Source organism: Pelmatolapia mariae, linkage group LG6, assembly GCF_036321145.2.
Source record: "Pelmatolapia mariae isolate MD_Pm_ZW linkage group LG6, Pm_UMD_F_2, whole genome shotgun sequence".
NCBI classification, from domain to species: Eukaryota; Metazoa; Chordata; class Actinopteri; order Cichliformes; family Cichlidae; genus Pelmatolapia; species Pelmatolapia mariae.
In genome coordinates this window covers 24,619,564-24,645,004 of record NC_086232.1, presented here as the reverse complement: position 1 = coordinate 24,645,004, position 25,441 = coordinate 24,619,564, and the positions used below count along the sequence as shown (strand labels likewise).

General features: G+C 40.9%; 3 protein-coding genes across 6 annotated transcripts; 1 reads left to right on the top strand and 2 right to left on the bottom strand.

Moving 5' to 3' along the window:
- Positions 1-226: 226 nt before the first annotated feature.
- Positions 227-9,654, top strand: lias (lipoic acid synthetase). Its single transcript, XM_063476309.1, has 11 exons — positions 227-365; positions 614-783; positions 2,343-2,436; positions 3,186-3,266; positions 6,508-6,664; positions 6,936-6,993; positions 7,074-7,202; positions 7,452-7,597; positions 7,681-7,751; positions 7,830-7,941; positions 8,882-9,654. Exons 1-11 carry the CDS (start codon positions 282-284, stop codon positions 8,935-8,937), a joined length of 1,158 nt encoding a protein of 385 aa, XP_063332379.1. The 5' UTR covers positions 227-281; the 3' UTR covers positions 8,938-9,654.
- A 91-nt stretch (positions 9,655-9,745) lies between these two features.
- Positions 9,746-16,476, bottom strand: ugdh (UDP-glucose 6-dehydrogenase). Of its 3 annotated transcripts, none has more exons than XM_063475302.1 (12): positions 16,408-16,476; positions 15,085-15,246; positions 14,550-14,651; positions 13,935-14,135; positions 13,661-13,858; positions 12,602-12,749; positions 12,418-12,512; positions 12,037-12,167; positions 11,648-11,787; positions 10,610-10,701; positions 10,395-10,505; positions 9,746-10,286 (listed from the first exon to the last, which is right to left on the bottom strand). In XM_063475302.1, exons 2-12 carry the CDS (start codon positions 15,244-15,246, stop codon positions 10,176-10,178), a joined length of 1,491 nt encoding a protein of 496 aa, XP_063331372.1. In that variant the 5' UTR covers positions 16,408-16,476; the 3' UTR covers positions 9,746-10,175. The 3 variants fall into 3 exon arrangements, with proteins under 3 accessions (XP_063331372.1, XP_063331371.1, XP_063331373.1); XM_063475301.1 differs by having other exon boundaries at positions 16,226-16,452; XM_063475303.1 differs by lacking the exon at positions 16,408-16,476 and adding an exon at positions 15,924-16,166.
- A 2,617-nt stretch (positions 16,477-19,093) lies between these two features.
- On the bottom strand, positions 19,094-25,441 carry map9 (microtubule-associated protein 9). Of its 2 annotated transcripts, XM_063475299.1 has the most exons (13): positions 25,166-25,441; positions 24,992-25,082; positions 23,989-24,510; positions 23,741-23,907; positions 23,540-23,633; positions 23,079-23,146; positions 22,522-22,583; positions 22,268-22,430; positions 21,832-21,918; positions 21,577-21,738; positions 21,344-21,489; positions 20,859-20,994; positions 19,094-19,690 (listed from the first exon to the last, which is right to left on the bottom strand). In XM_063475299.1, the coding sequence occupies exons 1-13, from the start codon at positions 25,235-25,237 to the stop codon at positions 19,571-19,573; spliced, it is 1,890 nt and encodes a 629-aa protein (XP_063331369.1). In that variant the 5' UTR covers positions 25,238-25,441; the 3' UTR covers positions 19,094-19,570. The 2 variants fall into 2 exon arrangements, with proteins under 2 accessions (XP_063331369.1, XP_063331370.1); XM_063475300.1 differs by lacking the exons at positions 24,992-25,082; positions 25,166-25,441 and adding an exon at positions 24,641-24,976.

The window sequence follows — 25,441 nt, the reverse complement described above, 5'->3', positions numbered from 1 at the left end:
AATTATCATCATTAATGCCCATCTTTTAGTCCATCTATTGCCTTATTTTGTTTTAGAAATTTGTTAATGCTGCCATAATGTTATGTTCCAGCTCGTCTAGTCCTCATTTTAAAATATATCTATAAACCCATTAAGTTCTTAAAAAAAATCACCTACGTTGAAATTTTAGCTCATTTCTTTTAGAATACTTTCCAATTCTGTCCGCTTCACGTGAAGCACCAGACCAAAGCAGTCATTCGCCGAGGTGCTATCCCAACGTTAACCGCCTGCTAGCCAAAGTCATGGCGCTACTCAAGCAAAGTTGTTGCGTAGCGGGTCGTTTCTCCACAAACCACCTGTGGCTGAGTCCCAGATGCATCCCACACGTGAGTAGTTAAATTCACAACTCAGTCTAACAAACTTTGACTCGGATAGTCTATTAACGGCTCCAGCCGGCGAAAAAACCTGACTGCGGGCCTCCCAGCTGGGTCTGTCAGGAGGCCACTGACAGGTTGTATGTGTCTAAGCGAATATGTGGTTTAGTAGCCGGAGTCGTGACCACCTTGTCAGTGTGAATTGCCGTGTGTAGAAACACAGAGAAGCCCCTGAACTAATCGTCAGTGTTGCTCTGCAGGTTTACACCAGCTGCTTATCAACCAGATCCTCCCCGGAGAGAAGTGACAGAAAGAAGGGGCTGCTCAGAGACGACGGGCCTGACCTGCAAGACTTTATTTCAGGAGAATTATCTGAAAAAAGCAAGTGGGCTGAGTACAAAGGCACCCTGAAGAGACAGAAGGGAGAGAGGTGAGGCTTCAGGGCCCGGGGAGGTTTGAGTCCATGTTAAGATGCTGGCATGTCTGAGTTTTAAACTCATGATCCCTGACAAAAATAAACAGACTGCATTTCACTTGAAGCAGCTGTTGGATTATTCTACAGGTCGACTATCATTTAGTATAGAAATCAGCATCTGCACGTTTATTTTGTTCTGTTAATGCACACAAACAGAAGCTGAGTCTCTGAGTCCAAAACTTCATTACAAACACTGCTATAAGCAATGCTGTTAAAGCTTCAGTAAAGCTAGTCAAAATGTTTACATTAAACATTAAAATGGAAAAATGGATGTCAGAGGAAATATAAAAGTGTTTGTTGGATAATGAGCTGTTGGCTTGCTCGGCTCTAACATAAAAGTGCAGACACATGCTATAGAGAACAGTTCAACACCATAATGAGCATTAAAGGCGAAGTCGACACATGCACAAAGTGACGGGCGCTTGGTTAGCGCCCTGCAGCCAGTCACAAAAGAAGCAAGTGAGGTTGAGATGGATTTAAGAAAACAACTGTTTAGTAGCAAAACACATCTAAATGCATGCAGGATTTTTCATCATAGAGCTCAAAATACAGATGAGGACAAAGTTATTAAATGTAGGGGCAACAGGCAGACCTGAGAGCCTGCCACTAAGGCTACGTTCACACTGCAGGTCTTAATGCTCAATTCCGATTTTTTTTTTTTTTATCATATCCGATTTTTTTGACTGCTTGTTCACACTACAAATAAAATGTGACAGCAAACGCGCTCTAGTGTGAAACCTCAAAGCGGCCCGCATGCGCAAAAGAAGACGTCACACACAACGCGCTCTGTTTAGACCCAGACCCAACAGTACTGTTTGACTGATGGCCCTTAATATAAAGACTTGTTTCGGACTTTACGTTTCCCAATTTTGCTTTAACTTGTAAAGTTATTTTGTTATTTACATACGGCCTAATAATTATCCTTATTGCTGTTTTAGAGAGGAGCGGTGCTTCAAAGGATAGTTGCAGATTTCTGTCAGAATCTGCAGATTATACAGTACAAATAAAATGTTCACATTTCTCCAATGTTGTCTTCCCAACAGTTTCACTAACATCTACACTGGATGGCCAGGAAGCGTTCGCGATGTCTTCTCGGGCGCTTCTCCGGCGCTGATAATTGGAGTCTGTCTTGTGTCAGTGACGTAAAAGACGGATTTAATGCGACATGATCATTCAAACAGCAGTCGCTTTCTGAAACAACAGATATGTATCGGATTCAGTACCACATACGAAAGTGACCCAGATCGGATTTGAAAATATCGGATTTGTGCTGTTCACACTGTCATACCATGATCGGATATGGGTCGCATAGGGTCAAAAAAGTCTGATTTGATGCGCTTTCACCTGCAGTGTGAACGTAGCCTAATTCTCAATGAGCTCTTCTCCACACTGCAGCCTCTGACCTACCAGGTTTCTTTATTATCAGTAAACGTTTTTAGCAGTACTTAGACACAGATACTTAGAGATGAGAGCACTGTTAGACACCGAGCTGTCTCTGCTGTTGTTCCTGTCAGGCTGCGGCTTCCTCCATGGTTGAAGACTGAGATCCCCATTGGAAAGAATTACAACAGGCTGAAGAATACACTGAGAGATCTCAACCTTCACACAGTAAGTTTTACGTCTGTAAGTTGTTAGGCAGCCCCAGCTGCATTTTGGCTGCTGTTAAAGAAATGTTTGAGGTGCAACTAATGTGATCTTTGAAGGTCTCTGCTGATTCGCCTTCACACTGCTGTAGCACTGACGCACTTATCAAAATATTGCAGTTTCTCAGCTCACTGAACTCCCACGCTGTCTCACTGAACTGTACATGCTACGTTTTTGACTATTCAACCTTCAACAGAAAGGCTGAAAAATGTTTAATAAGATCAGAAAGAAATTTTGAAATTCCCGTGTAACAGCAGCCAAAACATTAAACAGCCAATGAAAACAGTTTAGATGCAGTAGGATAGCTCAAAAAAATTCCAAAGCTTACAGCTCCCAGTTTGGATTTGGGAGGCAGACACCCTTTCTACTTTTTAAGATTAGACTTAAAACATTCAAATTCACTCACCTTTCCACTCTCTGTGTCTTTATACACCTCTTTGCATTTAATCATTAGTTATTATTAATCCTACCCCTAGCCAATCACAGCAGATGGCTGCCCCTTCCTGAGCCTGGTTCTGCTGGAGGTTTCTTCCTGTTGAAGTGTTTTTTGTGGGGGTTTTTTTTTTGCCTTTCCACTGTCACAAAGTCCTATCTCATAGGGGGTCATCTGGTTTTGGAGTTCTTTCTAATATTGTTGGGTCTTTACCTTACAATATAAAGCGTCTTGAGATTACTGTTGTTGTGATTTATAAATAATCTGTCTGTTATCTCAGGTGTGTGAGGAGGCCAGGTGTCCGAACATCGGGGAATGCTGGGGAGGAGGAGAGTACGCCACAGCCACAGCCACCATCATGGTCAGTCTCTGCTGCTCTCTGAATTTACTTCCAGTTTTTGAAGAGGGAAAAGAAGCACTTTAAGCTGTAGTTTGTGTTTAACTGTCTGACTAAACTAATGCTTGCAGTAAGTACAGAGGTCAGTCTCGTATTGATTGATTGGACATAGATGTGTAATATTCACCATCTGTTCTAGTGCTGGGCGATATGGAAAAAATATTTATCACGATATGAATTATTTTATATCACGATAACGATATATATCACGATATACGACCTGACCTGTGGTCATCTGGAAAGTACGCAGTCTGTAAACAGCGAGTGCCGAGGGTGCAGTCTTTGTTTTGAGTTACTGTAAAGTATGTCGCAAATCCGGGTGCACGTACAGCAGCAAACCACGAGACGGAGTTTCTTTGCGAAAAATATAATTTTTTTATACCATATTATTTACTTGCATAAAGTTAAGAGCATGTATAGTGAGAAGACAACACTAATATATTTGCCACAGGCTATTTAACCCTTTAAGACCTACCATAGAACCAAGTCCGCCAGAGCTTATCTTTATGTTTTTACATGCTGTAGTGCCATTTGTGGGAGTATTTCAAGTTTCCATATATCAATACAACCGTTATAGCCCAAATTTTAATAATATGTATGCATTAAGTCCATAGTAACTACATAAATTGCAAAAACTTGTAGTGCAATAAACTACAAAAAAATTGAAAATCGTTTTTTTGTTTTTTACATATATTTCTAGTTAAAAAAATTTAAGAGGTGTATCCCTCAAAACTGTAAATACAAAAGTTTCCAACCACGAGAAATTTATTTTGAGTGTCTTCATAGTTTTATTTTTGAGATACACTAATTTTTATATACTACAGGAAAAATGAAAATAAATATTATAATGCATCAAAATAAACTATTTCCAACAGTGTAATTTGAGTTCTAAGCATCCCAGAAACGATACAGAAAAACATAAAGTCAAACATGTCTTTTAAAAACACCAACATAGGCTTATAAGGCCCTTTCGCGAAAATGACGTCACTTCCGGGTTCGGGCAGGTAATGCCGGACGTGCGATAGTTCGCGCTGACGTACAGTTAAGCCCAAAATTATTCATACCCCTGGCAAATTTTGACTTAAATTTACTTTTATCCAACTAGCAAGTTATTTTTTGACTGGAAATGACACAGGCGTCTCACAAAAGATAATAAGATGATGTACAAGACGCATCATTGTGGAAAAAAAACATTTCTCAGCTTTTATTTACATTTGAGCAAAAAGTATCATGTCCAGAATTATTCATACCCTTTACAAACTGTCACAGTCTCTGGGAAAAGTTCCATACCATTCCAAATAGTCAAAGCTGTTCTAAAGCATCCTAATTACCCTGATTAATTGGAAATAGCTGTTTTGATCAACTCAACAGGTGAAAAATAGCAGCTCTCTGCAGGTGGTCTGTGGACAGTCATGGCTAAGACAAAGGAACTCAGTGAGGACCTGCGGCTGTGCATTGTGGCTGCTCACAAGTGAGGAATGGGCTACAAGGCCATATCCAAATGTTTTCAAGTTCCAGTGGCTACAGTGCAAAGTATTATTAAAAAATACAAGATGTTCCGCACTGTGGAAAATCTCAGAGGACGTTGTCGGAAGCCAAAAGTGAAACCTGTGCTGGCCAGGAGGATAGTGAGAGAGGTGAAAAAGAATCCAAGGATCACCACCAAGGCCATTCTGGTGAATCTGGGCTCTGCTGGTGGCAATGTCTCAAGCCAGACAGTCCAACGGACACTGTTGGGTTCCACGGATGCAGACCAAGGAAAACGCCACTTCTCCAGGCACTTCTAAGGCATGCAAAAGCTCATTTGGCCTTTGCAAATGCTCATCTGGACAAAGATGAAGGTTTCTGGTCTTCAGTGTTATGGTCAGATGAAACAAAAATTGAATTATTTGGTCACAATGATGTTGGCATCATTGTGATCATTTGGCATAAAAATGGAGAAGCCTTCAACCCACAGAACACCATCCCCACTGTCAAACATGGTGGTGGGAACCTAATGCTTTGGGGGTGTTTTTTTAGCCAATGGACCATGGAACCTAATCACAGTAAACAGCACCATGAAAAAAGAGCAATACATTAAGATTCTCAACAACAACATCAGGCAGTCTGCAGAAAAACTTGGCCTTGGGAACCAGTGGACATTTTAGCACGACAATAACCCAAAACATACAGCAAACGTGGTGAAGAAATGGTTAGCAGACAACAACATTAACGTTTTGCAGTGGCCTAGCCAGAGTCCTGACTTGAATCCAATTGAGAATCTGTGGAGGGAGCTAAAGATCAGGGTGATGGCAAGAAGACCCTCCAACCTGAAAGATTTGGAGCTCATTGCTAAAGATGAATGGGCAAAAATGCCTGTGGAGACATGCAGAAAGCTGGTCTGCAATTATAGGAAGCGTTTGATTGCTGTAATAGCCAATAAAGGCTTTTTTCTATTGATTATTGAGAAGGGTATGAATAATTCTGGACATGATACTTTTTGCTAAAATATAAATGAAACCTGAGAAATATTTTTTTTCACAATGATGCCTCTTGTACATCGTCTTATTATCTTTTGGGAGACACCTGTGTCATTTCTGGTCAAAAAAGAGCTTGCTGGTTGAACAAAAGTAACTTTAAGTCAAAATTCGTCAGGGGTATGAATAATTATGGGCTTAACTGTATATGCCAACGTAGGAAGTCTTATGAACATCGGCAAAGCCTGTTTCTGGAATATTGTGTTTTTGTTGCTGCAAGTTTGGAATATTGTGTTTTTGTTGCTGCAAGTGCTTCTTATGCAATTTTTGCAAAGTTATATGTGGAAGGAAACCGTGACTTTGGACAAGCTAATGGAATAAGATGTAAGTACAACTCCGGTTTCACATGCAAAAAAAAATTATTGCACTACCTTATGTGGTTCCAGTTTTACAGGGATTTAAAAATAGTTAGGTAAAACGGAGTGTACCTGCTCCGACCGGTTGTAAAGGGTTAATTATATATTTCATGTAATAATTTATAAAATTTGGGTTAGTACGATATAAACGATAGAAGACAAATGGCACGATAGACACTTTTCTATCGTCCACACGATATATATCGTCATATCGCCCAGCACTAATCTGTTCTTTTATGAACTGGCGCTGCCGTATCAGTGTTTTGTATTTGTCTGGATTCTTTGTTCTATTTTAGCAAGATAATGTGTGTGTGTGTGTGTGTGTGTGTGTAGCTGATGGGAGACACGTGCACCCGTGGGTGCAGGTTTTGCTCAGTAAAGACGGCACGTCAGCCGCCGCCTCTTGACCCTGACGAGCCGTACAACACAGCCAAAGCCATCGCCGCCTGGGGACTGGATTACGTGGTCCTCACCTCGGTCGACAGAGACGGTACTAGTTTGTTACCTGACTGTATCTGCATGAGTCTCTTGCTGTTGTGCATCAGCAAGAATTACATGAGTGACGATCAACTGCATTGCAATAAAGGCACATTTGTAGAATTTAATAACATAAAGCTGTAAAGAAATCAGACTGTTCTGGTTTTAACTTTCAGTTTACAAATACAAAAATGTCCACAAATTAAAGATAAAATTCAAGGCATTTTCAAAATATTATCTCTTCTGATAAAACGTTTTTTTCTTCTCTCTGTATTTTTGTGCAGATATTGCTGATGGTGGAGCAGAGCACTTTGCTAAGACGGTTACTAACCTGAAAGAAAGGTAAACACGACTCCGCCCCTTTTGGATTTATTACATTATCTGAATGTCTTTGTAAAAGCAACTTTGATCCTTCCTGCTAGAAATCCTCAGATCCTGGTTGAATGCCTGACTCCTGATTTCCGTGGAGACCTGGCAGCGGTGGAAAAGATCGCCCTGTCGGGATTAGACGTGTACGCCCACAATGTGGAAACAGTGCGCGAGCTACAAAGGTACTGAGGCATTTTTAATAGACTGTAAGTCCTCAGAGTCAAAATCTGAGCATCTAATTTCTGGTTCTGCCATTAGAAAGCTTAAATTCATGGTCATAAACACACATTATAAAGCAGGCTCGTGTGAAGTATTGTTAAAGTTAATAAAAATATGCAAGGTCGTTACGCTGCAGTAACACGTGTTGACCAGCAGGTGGTGCAGCAGAGACATTTCTCAGATGCACAGTGATGTTTGTCATGTATTTACAGGCATGTACGTGATCCCAGAGCAAACTTTGATCAGTCTCTGAGCGTCCTGAAGCACGCTAAAAAGGTCAAACCGACGGTGCTCACCAAGACCTCCATCATGCTGGGGCTCGGAGAGACTGACCAACAGATCATCAACACTATGACGGGTGTGTAGTCCGCTGTCTCACGCACACACACATGATAAAAAATCAGACAAACTCTACAGTTTTCTGACAGGATGTCATTACAGAGTTGCGAGAGGCAGAAGTGGACTGTCTAACACTCGGGCAGTACATGCAGCCGACCAAACGCCACCTAAAGGTAAACACTCCTACTGCTGTGCTGCTGGCTACAGACACATTCACTCTGACTCTGTGTGTGTGTGTGTTTGGGATTTAGGTGGAGGAATATGTCACTCCAGAGAGGTTTGCCCACTGGGAGAAAGTTGGCAGTGATATGGGCTTCACCTACACAGCCAGCGGACCACTGGTGCGATCCTCCTACAAAGCAGGTGAGAAGTGATGTTAATAAATGTTTATTAGTATTTTTTGGTTATATTATTATTCAACATGTCCAGCCAGTGTGCAAAGAATATTAAATCTCTATATGAAATCATTTTAGTTACATATTTTCAACTTTGCACCTCTGGAAACATATTATAGACTTTGTCAAATAAACATTGCAATTTTTTTTTTTTTTTTTAAAGAGATGATCAGGTGGGGAAAAGAGTGCCTAATGAAGTGCACAAATCATCCTCATGACTGTCCAAAGCCAACTAAGCCAAAAACAGTCAAATAAACGTGGAGATATTAGGTCAGAGATAAAAAATAAAAACAAAACACTGTGATCAGGGATTATATCAACTATAAGCATAATTATATGATTACAAAAACAAAAGAGAGACAGTTAATTTGTTTCAGTTAAGAAGAGAAATCATATGTTATTAAACGTCGAGACTAAAGGAAAATCGAAGAATTTGACAAAGGTCACATAAGAGCCTAAAAACCATTTGTGTGGACTGGCTTTGCATTTTCAGACAAATTCAGCAGTAAAACTCGGGCCAAATCACTCAATAAAAATTAGATCAATTCAAGTGGTGGAAATGAGCTTCTTCTGAAGGGCGGGTGGGCTCCCCCTCAGAGACAGGAATGTAGAGCTCAGTCATTCAGAAGGGAATCGGTGTGGAGCTGCTACTCCTCCTCCTCCTAAATGAGGTATTTTAGGTATGTCCTATTTAGAGGAGGACCTGGGGCAGACCCCACAGTAGCCTGAAGAGGTTATCTCTCTCAGGTGAATTGGGAATGCTTCAGGGTCCCCCATGGAAGAACTGGGATAAGTGGGCAGGGAAAGTAGGTTTGGGATCTCCGCTTAGACTGCTGCTCCTGTGAACGGGACAAGAAGCAGAGGATGGATGAATTCAGTGCATTTCTTCTTCTTTTTTTTCTTCACAGGCGAATTCTTCTTAAAGAATCTACTGAAGAAGAGGAAAGCAGAAGCAGCAGAATGAGGAGCCTGCTGTGTGCGTTCAGCTGTACGCAGTGACAAAATACGCTTCGTCCGTCTGTAACGTAATGCACCGATTTAAAGTGCAGCACAGGAAACCTGCTTAAATTAGTACAATGTTTGTGGGAGGCATTAAATAAAGCTACAGAAGTGACAATAACAGACTTGTAAGTACAGGGACCATACTCTAACTGCTGCTCTGTGTTCCCTGAGAAAAAGCCAGAGGGCTGCATTTTAAAGAGACGATCAAAGAACAAACGGACACGTCGGATAACCCGAGTGTCCACCAACTCGCCCAGCTGTCAGGAGCAGAGGCTGTAATTTGCTTCCGCTCCTTGGGGATTCCTAAATCCCATCCCTCGTCTCAGTGAACTTTGGATTTAAAAAAAGCTACTGACCTTTAACAGTGGGCTCTGTTCATGATCACCTTCATGTCTGCTTTAGAACTGATTTAATGAAGTCTTGTGATACAAGAAGCACCATCCATCCTGTACAGTGTGTAAGAAAGGTACAAAGCAAGGGCAATTAGCCTCCCAGCAGGTAAACGGGTGGCAAAAGATTTTTTTGATACCCGTGTATTTGCTGAACAGCCAATTTGGAAGAAAGTGCACTTTTTCTAGAGTAAAACAGTTTAAATGTCACAGCTGGACAAGAAAGATGTTTGTGTTGCACACCGATCAGTTCAAATGTACATTGATATTTATAGAAATAAAAGTCTTAAAGGTCACATTTTTTGCGCTTTGTCATTTCTTACTTTTTTTTTTTCCTTACTTTTGAAACAGACAAAATAACAGAAAAATGAATTTACTTGCTTTATTGCATTGGCCCTTTTGAGTAAACAGCCACAGATATTGAGGACAGACTAACATACAGTAGATTTATAAAAATACTTTCAAAAAAAAAAAAGTATAAAATTTGTGATTTAGAACAATAGTTGATTGTACAGTAAATATAGCACTCAGGCTGATAGTGTTCATCAGAAAAGAGTCCAACAACAGGTGTACCTGACATGTGAAATGTATAAAACTAACCACATAAGGAATGCTTCAATCAAAAACAAAAAACAATCATTCACAAATTTTGGATTCAAGGATCAGCAGCTCTCATCCAATCTCCCCCACACACTGTTCATCAGGCATGATACAGCATCTGAGGGAGAAGGATCTGGATTGTTTCACCAGCTACAGGGGGAAAAAAGGCTAGGAGGAATCTGCTGCATGTTGAGTGATGAAGAAATGAGTTTCAGACTTTTGCTTTGCTGGTGGGAACGTCGCTGGCAGTGATTCGAGGACCAGCAGCTGCTGGAGTGTAGGGGATTCGTGCCGGTGTCACCTTTTTACCAATGGTCTCGATCTGCAGACAGGAAAAAAAAAAAAAAAACTTAAGTACTTTCTTTGTTCACACAGATTTGGAATTTTACATGATGGAGGGTTTGGAACTTCTTTTTTTTGTAAATCTTACCTGGAAGCCGAGGCTCTGGAGATGAGGGTGAAGGTGGTCCAGCACTCTGCGGCCATCAAACATGAAAGCCGGCTTCAGCATGTTCTTGTAAATCTTATCGTAGTCCAGTTCCTGTGGTGGGATTAAGCAGATATGACTATTAAAATGTTTTCTCACATATTCCTCAAATATGAAGCATTTAAAAAATAAAAGTAGTAGTAAAATGTAACTGGGACCTTAAACATGTCCCACTCTGTGCAGATGACCAATGCATGAGCGCTCTGGCAAGCCTCATAAGGGTCTGATGTCACAGTCACCAACTCAGACACTAAAAATGAAGAACAGTCAAAACAAATTGGTGTTAGCGACTGCTACTTTAGTTACTGATAAAGCAACTGAAAGTTACTGAGATCTCAGTGACAGAGAAGCAATATCTAATGTGGTTCTCTCTGCTACAGCTGCCACGCCCGCCTGCTCTTCACACCTTCTGTTTGTGAGGGACAGCCAATCAGAAGAGAGGAAAGACTAAAACACTTTCTGCACCAAGGCCCAGTAAAAGCCAAACAATGATCATTTTGAAATGTGAATTGTACCAAAGTTCAAGAATGAAAATATGGAGCAGGAATGGAGCAAAAAACAGGCGATGTTTAAGAAGTTTAGTCCCTTCTGACATGGTGTGTCCCTATCCTATCTTAGGTTCTCTTGAAAATATCCTTTACACCCACCCAAAGATAACATGGGTGGGTGTAAAGGACACGATATACTTTGTTGAGTTAAATTCTCCCCAACAGAAGATTTGAACTATTACAGCACAGTCAGAGTTACAGTTTTATAAATCTTATTAAATACATCCTGGAATTCTGGTTTATTTTCAAGTCCTATCAGATTTTATTATCAGAAAAGGAGTAGTCATTTAATAGTTTTAATCTTAAAGCGTTTGATTATAACATCATTACCACTCCTGTCTGCAAGTGTCAAGCTCGAGCCTGTAACCAGTTTGCTTAGCAATGCCCTGTACAAAGGTAACACCACCCACAGAGCAGCATCTCTATAGCTCACTTATCACCACATTACAGTCATGTTTATTTAAGCTGTTTGCAGCCAGGTACTGAAGTGAGCTAAAGGTGTATTTACACTAAACCACCTGGTTCACTCGTACAGACATGAAGTTAATCAGGGTGTTGACAAAAATAAAGTACACAATGAGTTTTTCAGTACTGCACTGGAAACTGTAACCTTGGTAAACACACAAATGTATTGAAGCGCACGCACACCTCTCTCTGGGTTGTCCTCGGAGATGCTGGGCTGGGAGAGGTCGTGAATGATTTGCTCTTTAAGGACTTTGGGGTCATAGATGAACAGCTTGGCGCCCTCATCCATCAGGTACTTAGAAATGTAGATACTGGACGACTCCCTGGAGTTACACAACACACGTGCACACACAAACATCTTGATGTCAGCTCCGATCGAGGTTACAGTTCACAGATGCACATAAAAGCAATCAGCAGTGACTCTGCAGGTTTTGTATGTACAAAGAGCAAACTCTTTGGGCTCTTCATTATCCTTTCACACACTGAGGTTTATGATTAACAAAAGTTTAACAAAGCCATTTCAAGTGAATCAAAACGGAAAAAAATGGCCAAAATAAAAGGAGGAGACCCACCTCGTGTCACCTGTGTCCTTTTTGAAAGAGAAGCCCAGCAGGGCGATCTTTTTGCCGGTAACAGTGTTGAAGAGACAATCGATGATCCTGCAGGCAAACCGTCGTCTTTGGTACTCATTCATGTCGATCACCTTAAAAAATATAAATAAATAAGCGCTACTGTCACTACTCAGTACCAGATGTACAAGTTGTTTAATTGGAGATAAACCGTTATGTCCAAAATGTTGTGCATTGATTTTGCCACAAAATGGAGCAGCCCATCCACCCTTCTCCAACGGGTGGATGGGCTCTCCCTTAGCCTAAGGCGAAGTGTTCAGTCATTCGGGAGGGGTTCTGACTTCAGCCACTACTCCTCCACATCTAAAGGAGCGTCGCTCTCACCTGCTGCCAATAGGAAGCCACCTCAGGCAGGTTGAGGGCCTCGCACAGATACACCAGATTCAGCACATCCTTCTGGAAACAGCTTCCACCAAAACCTGTACGAGGCATCAGAAAAAGCAAAGAGATGAACGGGAAACATTCGTACGTGTTCAGCGGATGTGAAAACAAACAAACTGTCTCTCACCTACGCTGGCTTTAAGGAACTTGTTCCCTATTCTCTGGTCCATGCCGATCGCCTTGGCCACTTCCTCCACGTCGGCTCCAGTGGCCTCACACAGAGCACTGATACTGTTGATGCTGCTGATTCGCTGTGCCAGGAATGCATTAGCTGCCTGCACACAGACACAGGAATACTCGTTTAGCTCTGTGATAAGGACAAGTACTGTGATAATCACTTACACACTTCTCATACACCAGGTCGCTCAGTGATGACAGAAGGATATTTTTTAATCAAACGAACAAACAAAGACCTGAAATTGAGCCGTGGTGTGTGTAATCAATATGATCCGTAGTGCAAGTGAATGCATGAGTCAAGAGATGGTGTATTTGAGGACATTTAGTCCAACAAGCAAACCAAGAAGCCACAGAAATCAAATGTGACTCAGGGCAGGAGAGACGCCCAGCAACTAACTCTAAGAGCTTTTATAGAGCACTGGCACTGGGCAAAGATGTTACTGAATGGAAACATTCAGCCAGAGCACTTCTCAATTTCCTGCATAAAAGAACCGCTTCACAGACAAGACTGAAAGGTAGGGTGGAGTGGATCGTCTCACACACATGAAATAAATAAGTAAATACAACGTATTCGCTGGTTCCACCAACTTGTATGTGACGTTTCACATTTCTGATTTTCATATACAGATGAGTAACAACTAGCTGATTAAAACTGATTATAGAAATTAATTGACAGCACAAAGTAAAAGTTGATGTCTTAATAATTTACGCAGTTTATTTTGTACAAGCAGAGTTCATCTATTTGACCTTTTTTCCATGTTTTATATACCCTTCAATATACGGATTAAATAAAGAGCAGCTATTTGGAAACAGATTAATAAACACTAATCTAATCTATGTAGTTCTGGTAATTTATTTTTTTATTGACTGTTAAATATCAAAAATATTAATCATAAGAGATTATGACTTATATTTTCCAAGAAAACTGGCCTTGTTTTGCAAACCATTGATAAATCCAGATTTACTGAAACCGTTCTCTGTGGTCGACCTCACCCAGAGGTTCACTCACCAGCTTGGAGAGCTCAGATGACCACGTGTTTGTGGTGATGATGCGCTCCTTGGGGACCCAGTGTTCATATACAGCACACAACGCTCTGATCGCCTTTTGACCTTCAGCCGTCTCATCTCCACCAATCAGGACACGGTCTGGCTCCTTCAGATCCCGCACCGCCGTTCCTTCTGCGAGGAACTCTGGGTTGGACAGCACCTGAAGCGGCAGCACAACTTTAGAAACAAGCAGCTCAGCAAAGGTCGGAGAGCTTTGTTCACGTGACGGTACGCACTTGCAGGTTGAGGCTGGGTTTGGTGTTGGCGTCAAATATCCGTCTAATGCTCTCGGCAGCGCGCACTGGCACCGTACTCTTCTCCGTGACAATCTTGTAGCCGTCGGACATCTCGACAATGCGCCGGGCGCACGCCTCGATGAACTTCAGGTCAGCCGCGCGACCTTTCCCCATCCCGTACGTCTTTGTTGGGGTGTTCACCTGGAGAAGGAGTGCAAGGAGAGGTGCAGTTTAATTATGTCAGTGGACCAAACAAGCAAAAATGGTGTGTGGTGGAGAACCCTAATGAAATTTTGGTCGATCATTATCGGCCTGTGTTGAACTATATATTTGGAACAAGATAGAAACTTAATGCAGAAAGGAGAAAATTGGAGTAAATTAGAAACTGTGTCATTACAGAGCCGTTACACATCACAACTGAGCAGAACGTGTTCTGCATAGCATGTTACATACGTTGCTGAAAAGTTAAATAATAAGGCCACAATCTCCTCTTTTAAATACAACTGAAAACTGACAGACATCTTTCACTTATATTCAACCACCGAATATCCAGGATCAGTCGGGCTCTAAGGCTGTGTGTGTCTGTGTGTGTGTGGAGCCAAATGATGGACTCACAGAGATAAAGACGAGGTCTGCGTCCCTGATAGCCGAGTCTATGTCTGTGGAAAAAAACAAATTTCTTCCTCTGCATGATTCAACCACCTCCTTCAGTCCAGGCTGAAATGGGAGGAAGTGAGAGGCCGTGTTAGTAAGACAGCAGGAAAAATAAACGAGCTCACAGTGACCACCGACTACCCTTAAACTACTCACGATGATGCAATACACTGTGGTCAGAGTTGACGTAGAAAAATTGCAACACAGTCTGGAAGTAATTTAGGTTTCATTTTGTCCATGAGGTGGAGCAATGTTTTACAAAAACATTTGCCTGGAACTGTTGCCTGGCTACACCTACTCCTTTAACACTTTAATGAATCTGAACACTTTACTGCTTTTCTGAGATGCTGAATATGAATCTCAAGCTGCGCATATCAGGATAATAGCCTATGACCTACTCCTGCTGGTTAAAGTTTAACCAGATCTCTAATAATTAATCCTGTCCTACTATCCTCAGCGCCACGTTTTTTGTTTTTTTTAAATAATGGCACGCTACCTCATAAATGGGCAGAGTGTCAGAATTCCAGGCCTTGATTCGGGACTCGTTGACGTCCACAACAGTCACTGTGATTTCCGGGCACATCTGGGCGATGACGCTGCATGTTGGGCCTCCTACGTAACCCGCACCAATGCAACAGATCCTCTTTATTTGAAACATCTGGGGAGGACACAACACAGAGCTATAAAGTTATCAAGTGAACGCACTTCCCTGCAAATAAAGAGATAAAGTACCCATCAAGCAAGCCTTATTTGTACACATTTCAGAGCCTGCCAACAGCTTATCAGTGGGTTTGCCAGATAAGAAAATAAGAGGAGGGGGTCCCAAGGAGTCCTGGACAGCTTCTGCTCCAAATCACTTAAAAAAAACAATTTATAAGGATTTGAAGAGTAAGTAGTAATCAATTATCTCACTCATAATTTCAGCTTCATAACAATACAATCTTTGTCAACAATCTTTTTTTAAAAATGAATTTGCTATCATGAAAGTCGGTATGTATATGAAAAAACTGTGGCTCAAATAGTCGAGGACAAACCATTTTAACAGCATCTCAAACATATTTCTAATAGTTTAAACGTTATAGATCCAGTTTCTCTGCAGATGATGACTGGAATATTAGTAAATAAGAAGCAAGTAAAACGCTACCATCCAACTATCAAAATAACAGAAAATTACAGTAATGACTAGTTCCACCACAGGAAAATAATTGCTTTGCTGATGCCTCAACTTTGCAAGTGGAAGCCAGGTAAGCTGATTCCCTGTTACACACAGAGGGGAGTGGCTCCTCCCAAATAATTAGATTTTCTGTCTAAAATCCTCCTGCGGGAGTACTTCACCTCCTCGGTGGTGCCGCGGTAATAGTTGCCAGGTGCACCGTTGTAGCCTGGTGGAATATAAAGAGCCTTTTATTGCAGCTCAGCCACGTCAAGCAGAGATGAAAAATGAGCCCTTTATCGGTGATGCCTTTCACTTAGTTCGCGTTAGCTGCCCCGCGTTGATGTGGCACATCGACAGGAGAACGATGAAGCTACTTTAAGTTCTGTTCCTTCAAACAGGGAGAACTAAACACGAGAATGAGTGAGTGAGTGAATGAGTGGGTGAGTGTTTGCAGTCAGCGGGTTAGCTAACGGTTCGTTACCTCTGCCAGCTCGACAGTCTCTGAACTTCAGTAATGCGCAGACTGTGTTAGCTCTTCCGCTAAATGTGTCCTGTCCCGGCGTCAAACCCACAGCCACGGTTCCGTTACACGCGATAAATGAAAGCAGACCAGAGCTCGACGGATAATCACACCAATGAAATCTCTGCAACAACTTTCCTTACCTGGACCTCAACCTAAAGTGAAGCGCTTCTTCGGAGAAACCACTATTTATTTACTGGTCAGACTTCCGGCGTCATACCTTCAAAGTAAAAGCATTTTACACCGTTAGAGTTGTGGTTACAAGTTTACAATCATCATGGACATGAATGTCATGGTAGTTGTTCTTTTTCCGAGATGAAATAATTGTATAGTATCCATCTTTCATGACTTAAGACAGTACTTATTCGACTGACCAATTCTCAGAACAATGCAAAGCTCCAAGGAACTCAGTGGAGATCTAAAAGGGAGAATCATAGCTTCATAGTCAGGAAGGTCTGTATAGGAATTTCTTTTACTTATATATTAATCACATTATTTTATTGTATAATGCCTTGGTGCCACTGAATTTTAACATGTCTCACACTCATACAGTAAGCCAAATGGTGGGGGTCTAGTAAGGAAGTTGGGGGAAGCAGACAACTCCACAGGAAGAGTCTTTTGTCTCTTCGAGGAATCTGTGAGGTAGCAAGGGAGTGTGAACCTTAAGGTGTGAAACAGCTGTGTACTGCCTTTTGTTCCTGGAGAAGGTATTTAACTGAGAGCCATGTTAGACTCAGGGAGACTCTGCTGACCGTCTGCCCCTGCGCAAATTTGCGTAAATTCCCCTGAACCTAACACCTCCTAGCACCCCGCTGAGAGGCCTTCAGCTCCATTGTTCTCCTGCTTTTGTCGTGCAAACACACCCTCCCCCAACCCCCAACCAGGAGAGATTCAGAAAGTCAAAAACAGCTCCATCAGTTTCATGACCACGTTCTCTGCCAGCCTCTCACCCCAAGGGGTCCTTTCCCAAGTAAGATGCATTGGAGACATATTTTGTCTCCAAATCCGTGGCCATCCAGAACTTGATCCCAAATTTGATCATGCAGGCTCTCCACCAGCTGGGTTTGTCTGTTCTTTGTGTTTTGATTAAAGAATGTTAGCTACCGCTCACCGCTCGTCTGCAGGCTTTATTTAATGGAAAACTTCCACAACAGGTCTCTTAGAGCCACTTCTAAACAACTGCAGATTCCAGGGTCATTAGTTCAAACAATTGTACAAATTATTCAAATGTGTCACCACTTTGCCAAGGTTTGGACGAAGACCCAAACTGTCACCCTCTATATGAGATGAAATTGGTTAGGATGTTCAGCAACAACCCAGAGACCACTAAGAATCAAGCCTGCCATGAAGAACTGCTGGAATATCAAACCCCTAACCTCAACCCTGTTGAAAATTTGTGAACTACAGTTAAAAGCCAACTCCATGCCAAGAAAACAACCAATTTAAAGTTGTTTTTTAAACCATGTTTAGAATTCTGTCAAATAAACGAATGAAGCTTGAAGCATTTCTGAGATGCTGCATTTGAATCTCAAAGGTGAGCATATCAATACAGTCTATGACCAACTGCTGCTAGTTAAAGGTTTACCAGATCTCTAACAATTAATCCTGTCCTACTATCCTCAGATCAGCTTTTTAGATAATGGTTTCATGAATGAGAATTAACGGGACCCATTGACCTCGACAACAGTCACCGTGATCTCTGGGCACATCTGAGCGATGACTCTGCATTTTGGGCCTCCTACATGTCCCGCACTAATGTCACAGATCCTCTTTATTTGAAACATCGGCGAGGATACAACACAGAGATATATAGATGACTGGAGAGCTCCAATGGGGGAATCGTGGCTCAAGAGTTGGCAGTTCATCTTGTAATCGGAAGGTTGCCGGTTCGAGCCACGGCTCCAACAGTCTCGGTCGTTGTGTCCTTGGACAAGACACTTCACCCGTTGCCTACTGGTGGTGGTCAGAGGGCCTGGTGGCGCCAGTGTCCGGCAGCCTCGCCTCTGTCAGTGCGCCCCAGGGCAGCTGTGGCTACAATGTAGCTTGCCATCACCAGTGTGTGAATGGGTGGATGACTTAATGTACTGTAAAGCGCTTTGGGGTCCATAGGGACTAAGTAAAGCACTAAACAAATACAGGCCATTTACCATTCACTGTTGTACCTCTCTTCTGACCTCCTCCAAACATTTCAAATGCCTCAGCATTTTCTCCCTGTTTCAGTACGTTAAGAATGGCTTCTTGACAGCCACCCTTTCACTCAGATCATTTCTGATGACGTTTAAGTGAACAGTAGATGGATTTAGTGTTGCTGGGCTGCTCCTACAGTATTCTGATCGCTCTGATTTATTTTTGTTTTCTGCCTAACGATGGCCAGATTTACACTGACAGACACCAAATAGAAGTTCAACAGTTGAAATAAACTCTCAATCTTTTATCTACTTATCAAATAACAGGGGTACCGGCCTCTCCTGGAAACTGCTCGTCAGTTAATTCTCTAATTCCATTTGAGCTGTGAAAATAGGAGCCTGTGTAAAACAATTATTAAATATTTAGTTAAACCCCCAGAATTAAAACAGGAAGTCTGCACCTCAAAATCTACTGTGGTGGTGTACAGAGGCAAAATACAAAAACCTGTCTTCCTCCAAATACTTATAAACATAACTGTGGGTGAGGAATTATTAAGTAATTACTGAAATGCCCTTACAATACAAAAAAATAATCATTTGCAGGTTTGTGAGTTCTTCTTAACCTGAAGACAAAAATAAACATTAAAAGCGAATCAGCAAAAAAATCAACAACAACAACCAATGTTAACTGCTTTACTGCACATTCTCATGTTAAGCCCTAATTGTCTACTGTTTTATTGAAAATGTTATTTTAACTTTTAATTCTAAGTTGTTTTTCAACTGTTATTTCAATCATACTATGATATTTAATTGGGTGTAACATGTCCTTGAGTGCCTGTAAAGGGCCTTTAAATACATTCATTATTATTATTATTATTATTACATGCTAAAGCATAAACATATTTATAAAAATAATCAAATACAATTTAAAAAAATTAAATACATGAATTTTTCCTTGACATATCACAAAATTATTCTGTGCCACAATTGTTTCCAATTTTGCAAACATCTGAGTTAGAAAACATATAAAAATATAAACACACACTAGATCTGCTGTCTAATACAAAATCATATGAAAGTAGCTCTCAGGGGACAACATACATTACAAAACTTACATTTGCAAAAACATGTAACATAGCACCAACAGACATTACACGGATGTTATGTTACATTTTATTCATCATCTTCGAAACGGTATGGTTTTATTTGGGGGGCTCCATGGTGGAGGTGGACTGTCTCCGAGTATCTCTCGTATCCGTCTCTCTTCTCTGCGTCTCTTCTGCTCTAGATCTTTTCTTGCCTAAAGAACAACAAGAAAATCTGTGACACCAGCCACAAGGACAAGGACTGCTCACACCTACAGTATATTCAAAAATACTAGATTTGTACACCTGATAACAACGCCTTATACAACCAGAAATTAAGAAGACCGTGGGACAGTGGTGTGAACCTCATATTTAACTTAATAAAAGTTCAAATCAATTATATATGTAACAGGTAGTGACAGGGATGATGTGATCTCGTCTCTATAAATTAGTCTGAACATCGAGGGGGAAGATGGACTTCAGGCAGACAAAACAAAGCTCTGAGTCAAAGATCACACCCATTATGATCTCAAGACACGTGTACAATTTCATAACTGTGGTCTTGCTGTAAAAGCTCTATGAAATGGAGAGAGTTACTGCGCTACGAGTCACGCACATCCAAGGCAACACAACATAAAACTCCGAGGTCAGGAAATGATTAATCAAAGAGGGAGTAAGGCTGGATATACAATACTGGGCAAAAGTCTTGAGCCATAGCTGGTGCAATACCAACAAGCTTGAAAGTCAATATTTCATACGAATACTTTTATTACTGCATGGTGATCCACAAGAAAAAACAAAGAAATCCTCTAAAATTGAGTTCAAAAATGTCCAGCAGACCTTCAGAGAGCCTGGAGAACTATCACTCAACACCAAGACTGGCTCCTTGGAAGCAAAATATAAACAAATGAGGGATGGATCAACAATTTTGCACAGTACTGTACATATTTAATTTGAGCTTTATGTGTACAATGCAGGCTCATTTGGCCAAAAAGTTACACAAACAAAAAAAATATATTTAGATGCTGATTTAATCTATCATCTATATAACGTAAGGTTCTGATCTTATTAAGCTATCACACTTTTTTTATTTTAAAAACTTTCAGAAAAAATTCTCAGAAACAGAATGAGGTAAAAGCATTAAATCAGAAGCAATTCACTAAATATTCATTAAAGATATGCTGAAACAGTTGGTCGAACGTTCAGATTTTCCCCTCCTGAGCAGTGAAATCTGTCAGTACCATCTAAGAAGTCACAAAAGAAGAGTTCACACTGGAGCCTGGTCGTGACTGCTAAGCGAGAGACCATCTGTCTCATGAACAAAAAAGCATGTGGCGAGCAGCACCTCAGATGCTGATAATAATGGTTAATAATTCTACTTACCAGCCAGTTTTCATACATCTCTAAAGCCATTTTATCTCTTTCTTCCTTCATGTATTTCTCCTCCTCCGCTTTATTTTTGATTTCTGTGCGCTCTGACGTGAGTTTGTCATCGATAACTTCTTTCTTCTTTTCACACCTTAATCATGTTAAAAAAGAGGATTAAAAAATCAGTATACATGACTTTTCTGTGAGGTTTTTTGTGGGGTTTTTTGAGAAATAAACAGTGGATGAAAATCTGAGTTTTGACTGCCATCTAGTGGGCGATATTTTTCAACCCGGCACCACAGCTGTTACAAATTTTATTAAACATATATGCACATTTAAATCTATGTATTACCACCACTAAAAGCAAAGCTCAGTCATCTTTTGGATCTGTTCAGACCATTCTGCAAAAAATGAATTCTCAGTGCCTTAAAAAAAGAGATATCTCTTTTCATCACCTTTAAATAAATGGGACAAATTAATAATGAATGATTTCCACTCACCAGTTAGAAAAGGCAGACCTGCTGTCCCTTTTTCTTGCCTCCTCCTGTTCTTGTTTTTTAAGCTTCAATTTATTTTCAGCCTCCTTTTGTTTTCTGTAATTCTCTTTTAGCAGATGATCATGCTCACGTTTCCATTTCTCAAACACCTTTAATTGTTATTAAAATACCAAATTAACCTCACGGATACACACAAGCAATCTCATTATAGGTGTCAGAGTGATATATGCTTTTACCTGTTGAGCAGTCTGCCTTTTTTCTTCTTTCTCCTCAGCTGCTTTTTCTTCTTTTCTAATCACAGCTTCCTTCTCTTTGGCCTTAGATTTGAGGCTTTCTGCCTTCTTTTTCTTCCAAGCCTCATAGAACGCAACAGCATCTTCTTTTTTAGCCTCCTCTTCCTGTTTGTTTTTTGAAAAACATTGAAGAGCATCCATGTAATCTTTGAAGCTTGTAAGGTGCTCTGTAGTTTGTCTAAAACACAGATGACTCACCTTTTCCTTTTTTTCTTTCAACATGGCCTCTTTCTTCTTCAGTTGCATGTTCTCCCTCGACTTTTCCTTCTTCTTTTTGAGCCATTCCTTGTAAAAGTGAGGGTGGATTTTACTGGACTGAGAATGTGCTTTTGATACTCTGAGGCCCTCTTAACACACATTCATTCAAATCTAAATGTTCAATGTGCAGTACATTGTTTTCTCCCAACAACTCACACGATTATGAAACACTCTTTTAATTTAGATTAGTAAAACTACTACTACTCTATATTTAGCTGCATGGTTCCTCGGAGCAGTGCTGAGTAAGGTTTTCATTGTCTTTCATACACAGACTTTTAACTGTAGAAATAAGGGTGCGTCACAGTGCTTTTCTCCACTGCATGGCTGACAATGTAAAAAAAAATAGAAAAGACAACACCCTCAGTACCACACCGACCTGATAAATGGCAGCTCGGAGGGAATCTGCTTCTTGTGGCTGAGACTCTTGTAAAGAGACTTTACGGTCCAGAACTTTGAGAGACCCCAAATACTTGGACTCCACTTTCCTGGAGCATGCACTCTGAGATCTTGGAGTGGTCTTAGAGTGAGAACTCAAAGTCCTAATTTAAACAAAACAACAACAGAAAGGCCAGCTAAGTGATCAGGTCTGCTTCACACATAGAGCTCTGCTACTGCAGCTTGATTACCAACCTTGCTTCAACAGATTCCTCAGAGACATGAGAGAGATGAGCTGAGGGATCTCCTGAGCATCCCTGGAAGACAACAATGCACAGACTGAGCTCTTAGACTCTTGAAATGGAAGCAACTGGACTTGATTTTGGTTCATGAAGATGTTTGACCTCTCATCCACAAGGCTTCTTCTATGTGTTAGGCTTATGTGTCTGGAATGCAGCGTAATGACGCATGCCTTGATTCATACCTTCAGACCCTCATGTGACCTTTAATGATTACAAGGTGGGTCAACAACTCTCAGGACCACCTCCAAGAGGACGACCTCGCTATAGGTTAAATACAAAGAATTCTCCATCAGTTTTTAGAACATAAGAAGCCTCTTGGATGACATGTGTAACATCTTCACAAACCTACAAAACAGTCCTGTTGCCTCAAGCGCTTAAGACTACCATCAGCCGAGTGACTGAAAACCCACACAAACTGAAGCTGGAGCTCTCCTCAGAATAAGCTGTGATTCATTAAAAAAAAAAAACTAAACTTCACAGCGGAGTTACACAGTGCAGAATATGTCTTACAGTAAATTCTTCAAATGATGTGGAGTAGTTCCTCTCCTGCTCTTTGCTGTCATCAGAAATAAAGCCATCTAAAACAATAAAACAAATATTAAGAGCATTAATTAGACAGCAAAAATATTGGTTATTTTCTTTTGACTTTTTAATGATTATTATAATGAGGATTTATTGATTTTTCTCCCACAGTAGGTTTTAAAAAAATAAATAAATATTTAAACAACACATTTTTCTAAAGTCCAGATTTTAATGAATATTTTTTGTGTTAAATTATGCTGCACAAGTCAGTGCATAACTAATCAATAATTGCATACAAACTCCAATACCTATAAATATAAAAGTATTTTTATTCTCGTCTTCCTTACGATTTGCTAACGTCACACCATATTATCTGTAGTTGCCCTTTTTTTAAAATTTCCTGAATAAAAAGAAAAAAAGGTTCTGAAGATTTTTTTTATGATCATTACCTTTCGATCCAGAATCAACAGTGGACTTTGTGAGGAGTGCAGACCGTGCACTCTTATTTGAAGAGGGTGAAACTGTGTGGTCTCCTTCTGTCCACTATGATGAAACAACATCACAAACATCCCCTGATTATGAAAAGTTTCATTTTAGTTTGCAGCTTAAAACACTGATTAACAAAGCACAGCTGGACTGCAGCTCCTTACAGCTATGGTGCCAGATGTATCAGTTGAGAGAGGAATTGATACAGAAGAAGTCTGAGGCCTGCTGAGATCCTGAAAGTCTTCAGCTGGCTTCTCTGAAGTGTGAAAGCTCAATCCGAGGGTCCTTTGCCGGGGTTTGGGTCTTGGTGGCTCCCTCTCTGAAACACTATCTGAATAGTGACAGGTGTAAGTCTAAATGTAAAATCTGCACTGATTCCTGATAGCAGTATTGTGTATTAAACTGAACAGACCTGCTGAAGCTGTGTGGTTCAGGTCACATGTTGATAACTGTGAAGTCTGTGAGCTTTCTTCAGCAGCAGAGCTGCTCTTTTGCTCTGGCCCTGGAGTTTCCACCACGCTGCTGTCAGATGGTAACGGTAAAGGCATGTCCAGGAGAGTATCGTCTGATGTTTGGTATGACAGAGATTTACTTGAGCTTTCTCTTGTGATCTGAGGATCAGCTGAATCCACACGAGCATTTTTAAACTGTGCGTCATCTGTGGAGCGTTGTGAAGATGCTGACCCATTAGAACTATCACGTGCAGCCGTGTGTGAGTCTATGGGCTCGTTTTTTTCTTGTGACTCTGACGCAGTGGTGCCGTTGGAGGGAGAGCTGATTCTTTGTGTTTTCAGGAATGAAACCTTCTTTGTCCTCCTGTGTTTGTCTTCATCATCTGAGAGGTCAAAGTTGTTAATGATTTTGGCTTTATTCTTCCCAGCTTTGAGAGGATCTGTCTTCTTTTTTCTTAATTTAAGGAGTCTGTTTAAAAAATCTGAAAAACAAAAAGATAAACTGTCAACAAACTCTTTGGTTTTTTTTTATCAATCATCTTCTTCCCTCCCACCCTACCCCTAGCATCCCTTTCTGTCACACCAACCCTCTACATGTCCTCCTTCACTTACATCTAGGGAGCTCTCCTTGCAGCATCCTTTATCCAGTGTATTCACTATCCCTCCTGTGCATGTCTTCAAACCATCTCAACCTTCTCTCTAGCTTTGTCTCCTGACAGCCTAACCCAAGCTGTCAATCTCAGTCGCTCCCATTGAAAATCCCAACATCTCCAGCTCTGCCACCCCCAGCTCCACTTCCTGTCTATTTGTCAGTATAACGGTCTCTAAACCATGCATCACAGCAGGTCTTACTTCCATCTTTTAAGCCTTCCCTTTAACCTTCGCTACTATCCCTCTGTCACAAATGACCTACTCCATTCACTTAAAGTCCTTTTTAGATATAATAACGCTTTTTCGTTATACCATCTTCATCTTCTTCGAAGTCGTCAGAGTAGGAGTACTGATCTGTCTTAGCTTTGCTCGCCCTGGCAGAGACAGCAGCCTGGAGTTCATCCTAAAGCGACATAATTTCAGGTTAACATGATTCTCCTTTAATAATCAGGTTTAACTGAGCCGCTCATTTCTTATTTTGTTTACCTGAAATGTTGTTCTTTTAGATGTTTTCGGACTTTTTGAATAAGCAAGAGTCCCGTACTCCTGCTCGGTCATCCTAAAGCTGTAAACAGCTCCCTAAAATGCTAGCTGGGGTTCATTCGCTCGAGCTAATTAGCCTCTAAACACGTTATTAACCTCCCGTGCTGCTCTTCAAGCTTAATCACCTATTCTATACATATTTTTATGCCGATGTATAATGATACACGAGACCCTAAAGCCACGCTAGCATACTGAAGATACTGTGGGCTAGCGAAGTTG

Excerpts from the sequence above, each read along its gene's own strand:
- lias (XM_063476309.1), top strand. The coding sequence starts at position 282 with ATGGCGCTACTCAAGCAAAGTTGTTGCGTAGCGGGTCGTTTCTCCACA. Across the intron at positions 366-613 it reads GTCCCAGATGCATCCCACAC|GTTTACACCAGCTGCTTATC; the intron begins GTGAGTAGTTAA and ends GTTGCTCTGCAG. Across the intron at positions 6,994-7,073 it reads GTTACTAACCTGAAAGAAAG|AAATCCTCAGATCCTGGTTG; the intron begins GTAAACACGACT and ends CCTTCCTGCTAG.
- map9 (XM_063475299.1), bottom strand. The coding sequence starts at position 25,237 with ATGACCGAGCAGGAGTACGGGACTCTTGCTTATTCAAAAAGTCCGAAA. Across the intron at positions 23,147-23,539 it reads TGTTGATTCTGGATCGAAAG|ATGGCTTTATTTCTGATGAC; the intron begins GTAATGATCATA and ends TTATTGTTTTAG. Across the intron at positions 22,584-23,078 it reads CATCATTTGAAGAATTTACT|GGATGCTCAGGAGATCCCTC; the intron begins GTAAGACATATT and ends GTTGTCTTCCAG.
- ugdh (XM_063475302.1), bottom strand. The coding sequence starts at position 15,246 with ATGTTTCAAATAAAGAGGATCTGTTGCATTGGTGCGGGTTACGTAGGA. Across the intron at positions 14,136-14,549 it reads CAGACCTCGTCTTTATCTCT|GTGAACACCCCAACAAAGAC; the intron begins GTGAGTCCATCA and ends CTCCTTCTCCAG. Across the intron at positions 13,859-13,934 it reads AACCCAGCCTCAACCTGCAA|GTGCTGTCCAACCCAGAGTT; the intron begins GTGCGTACCGTC and ends CTGCCGCTTCAG.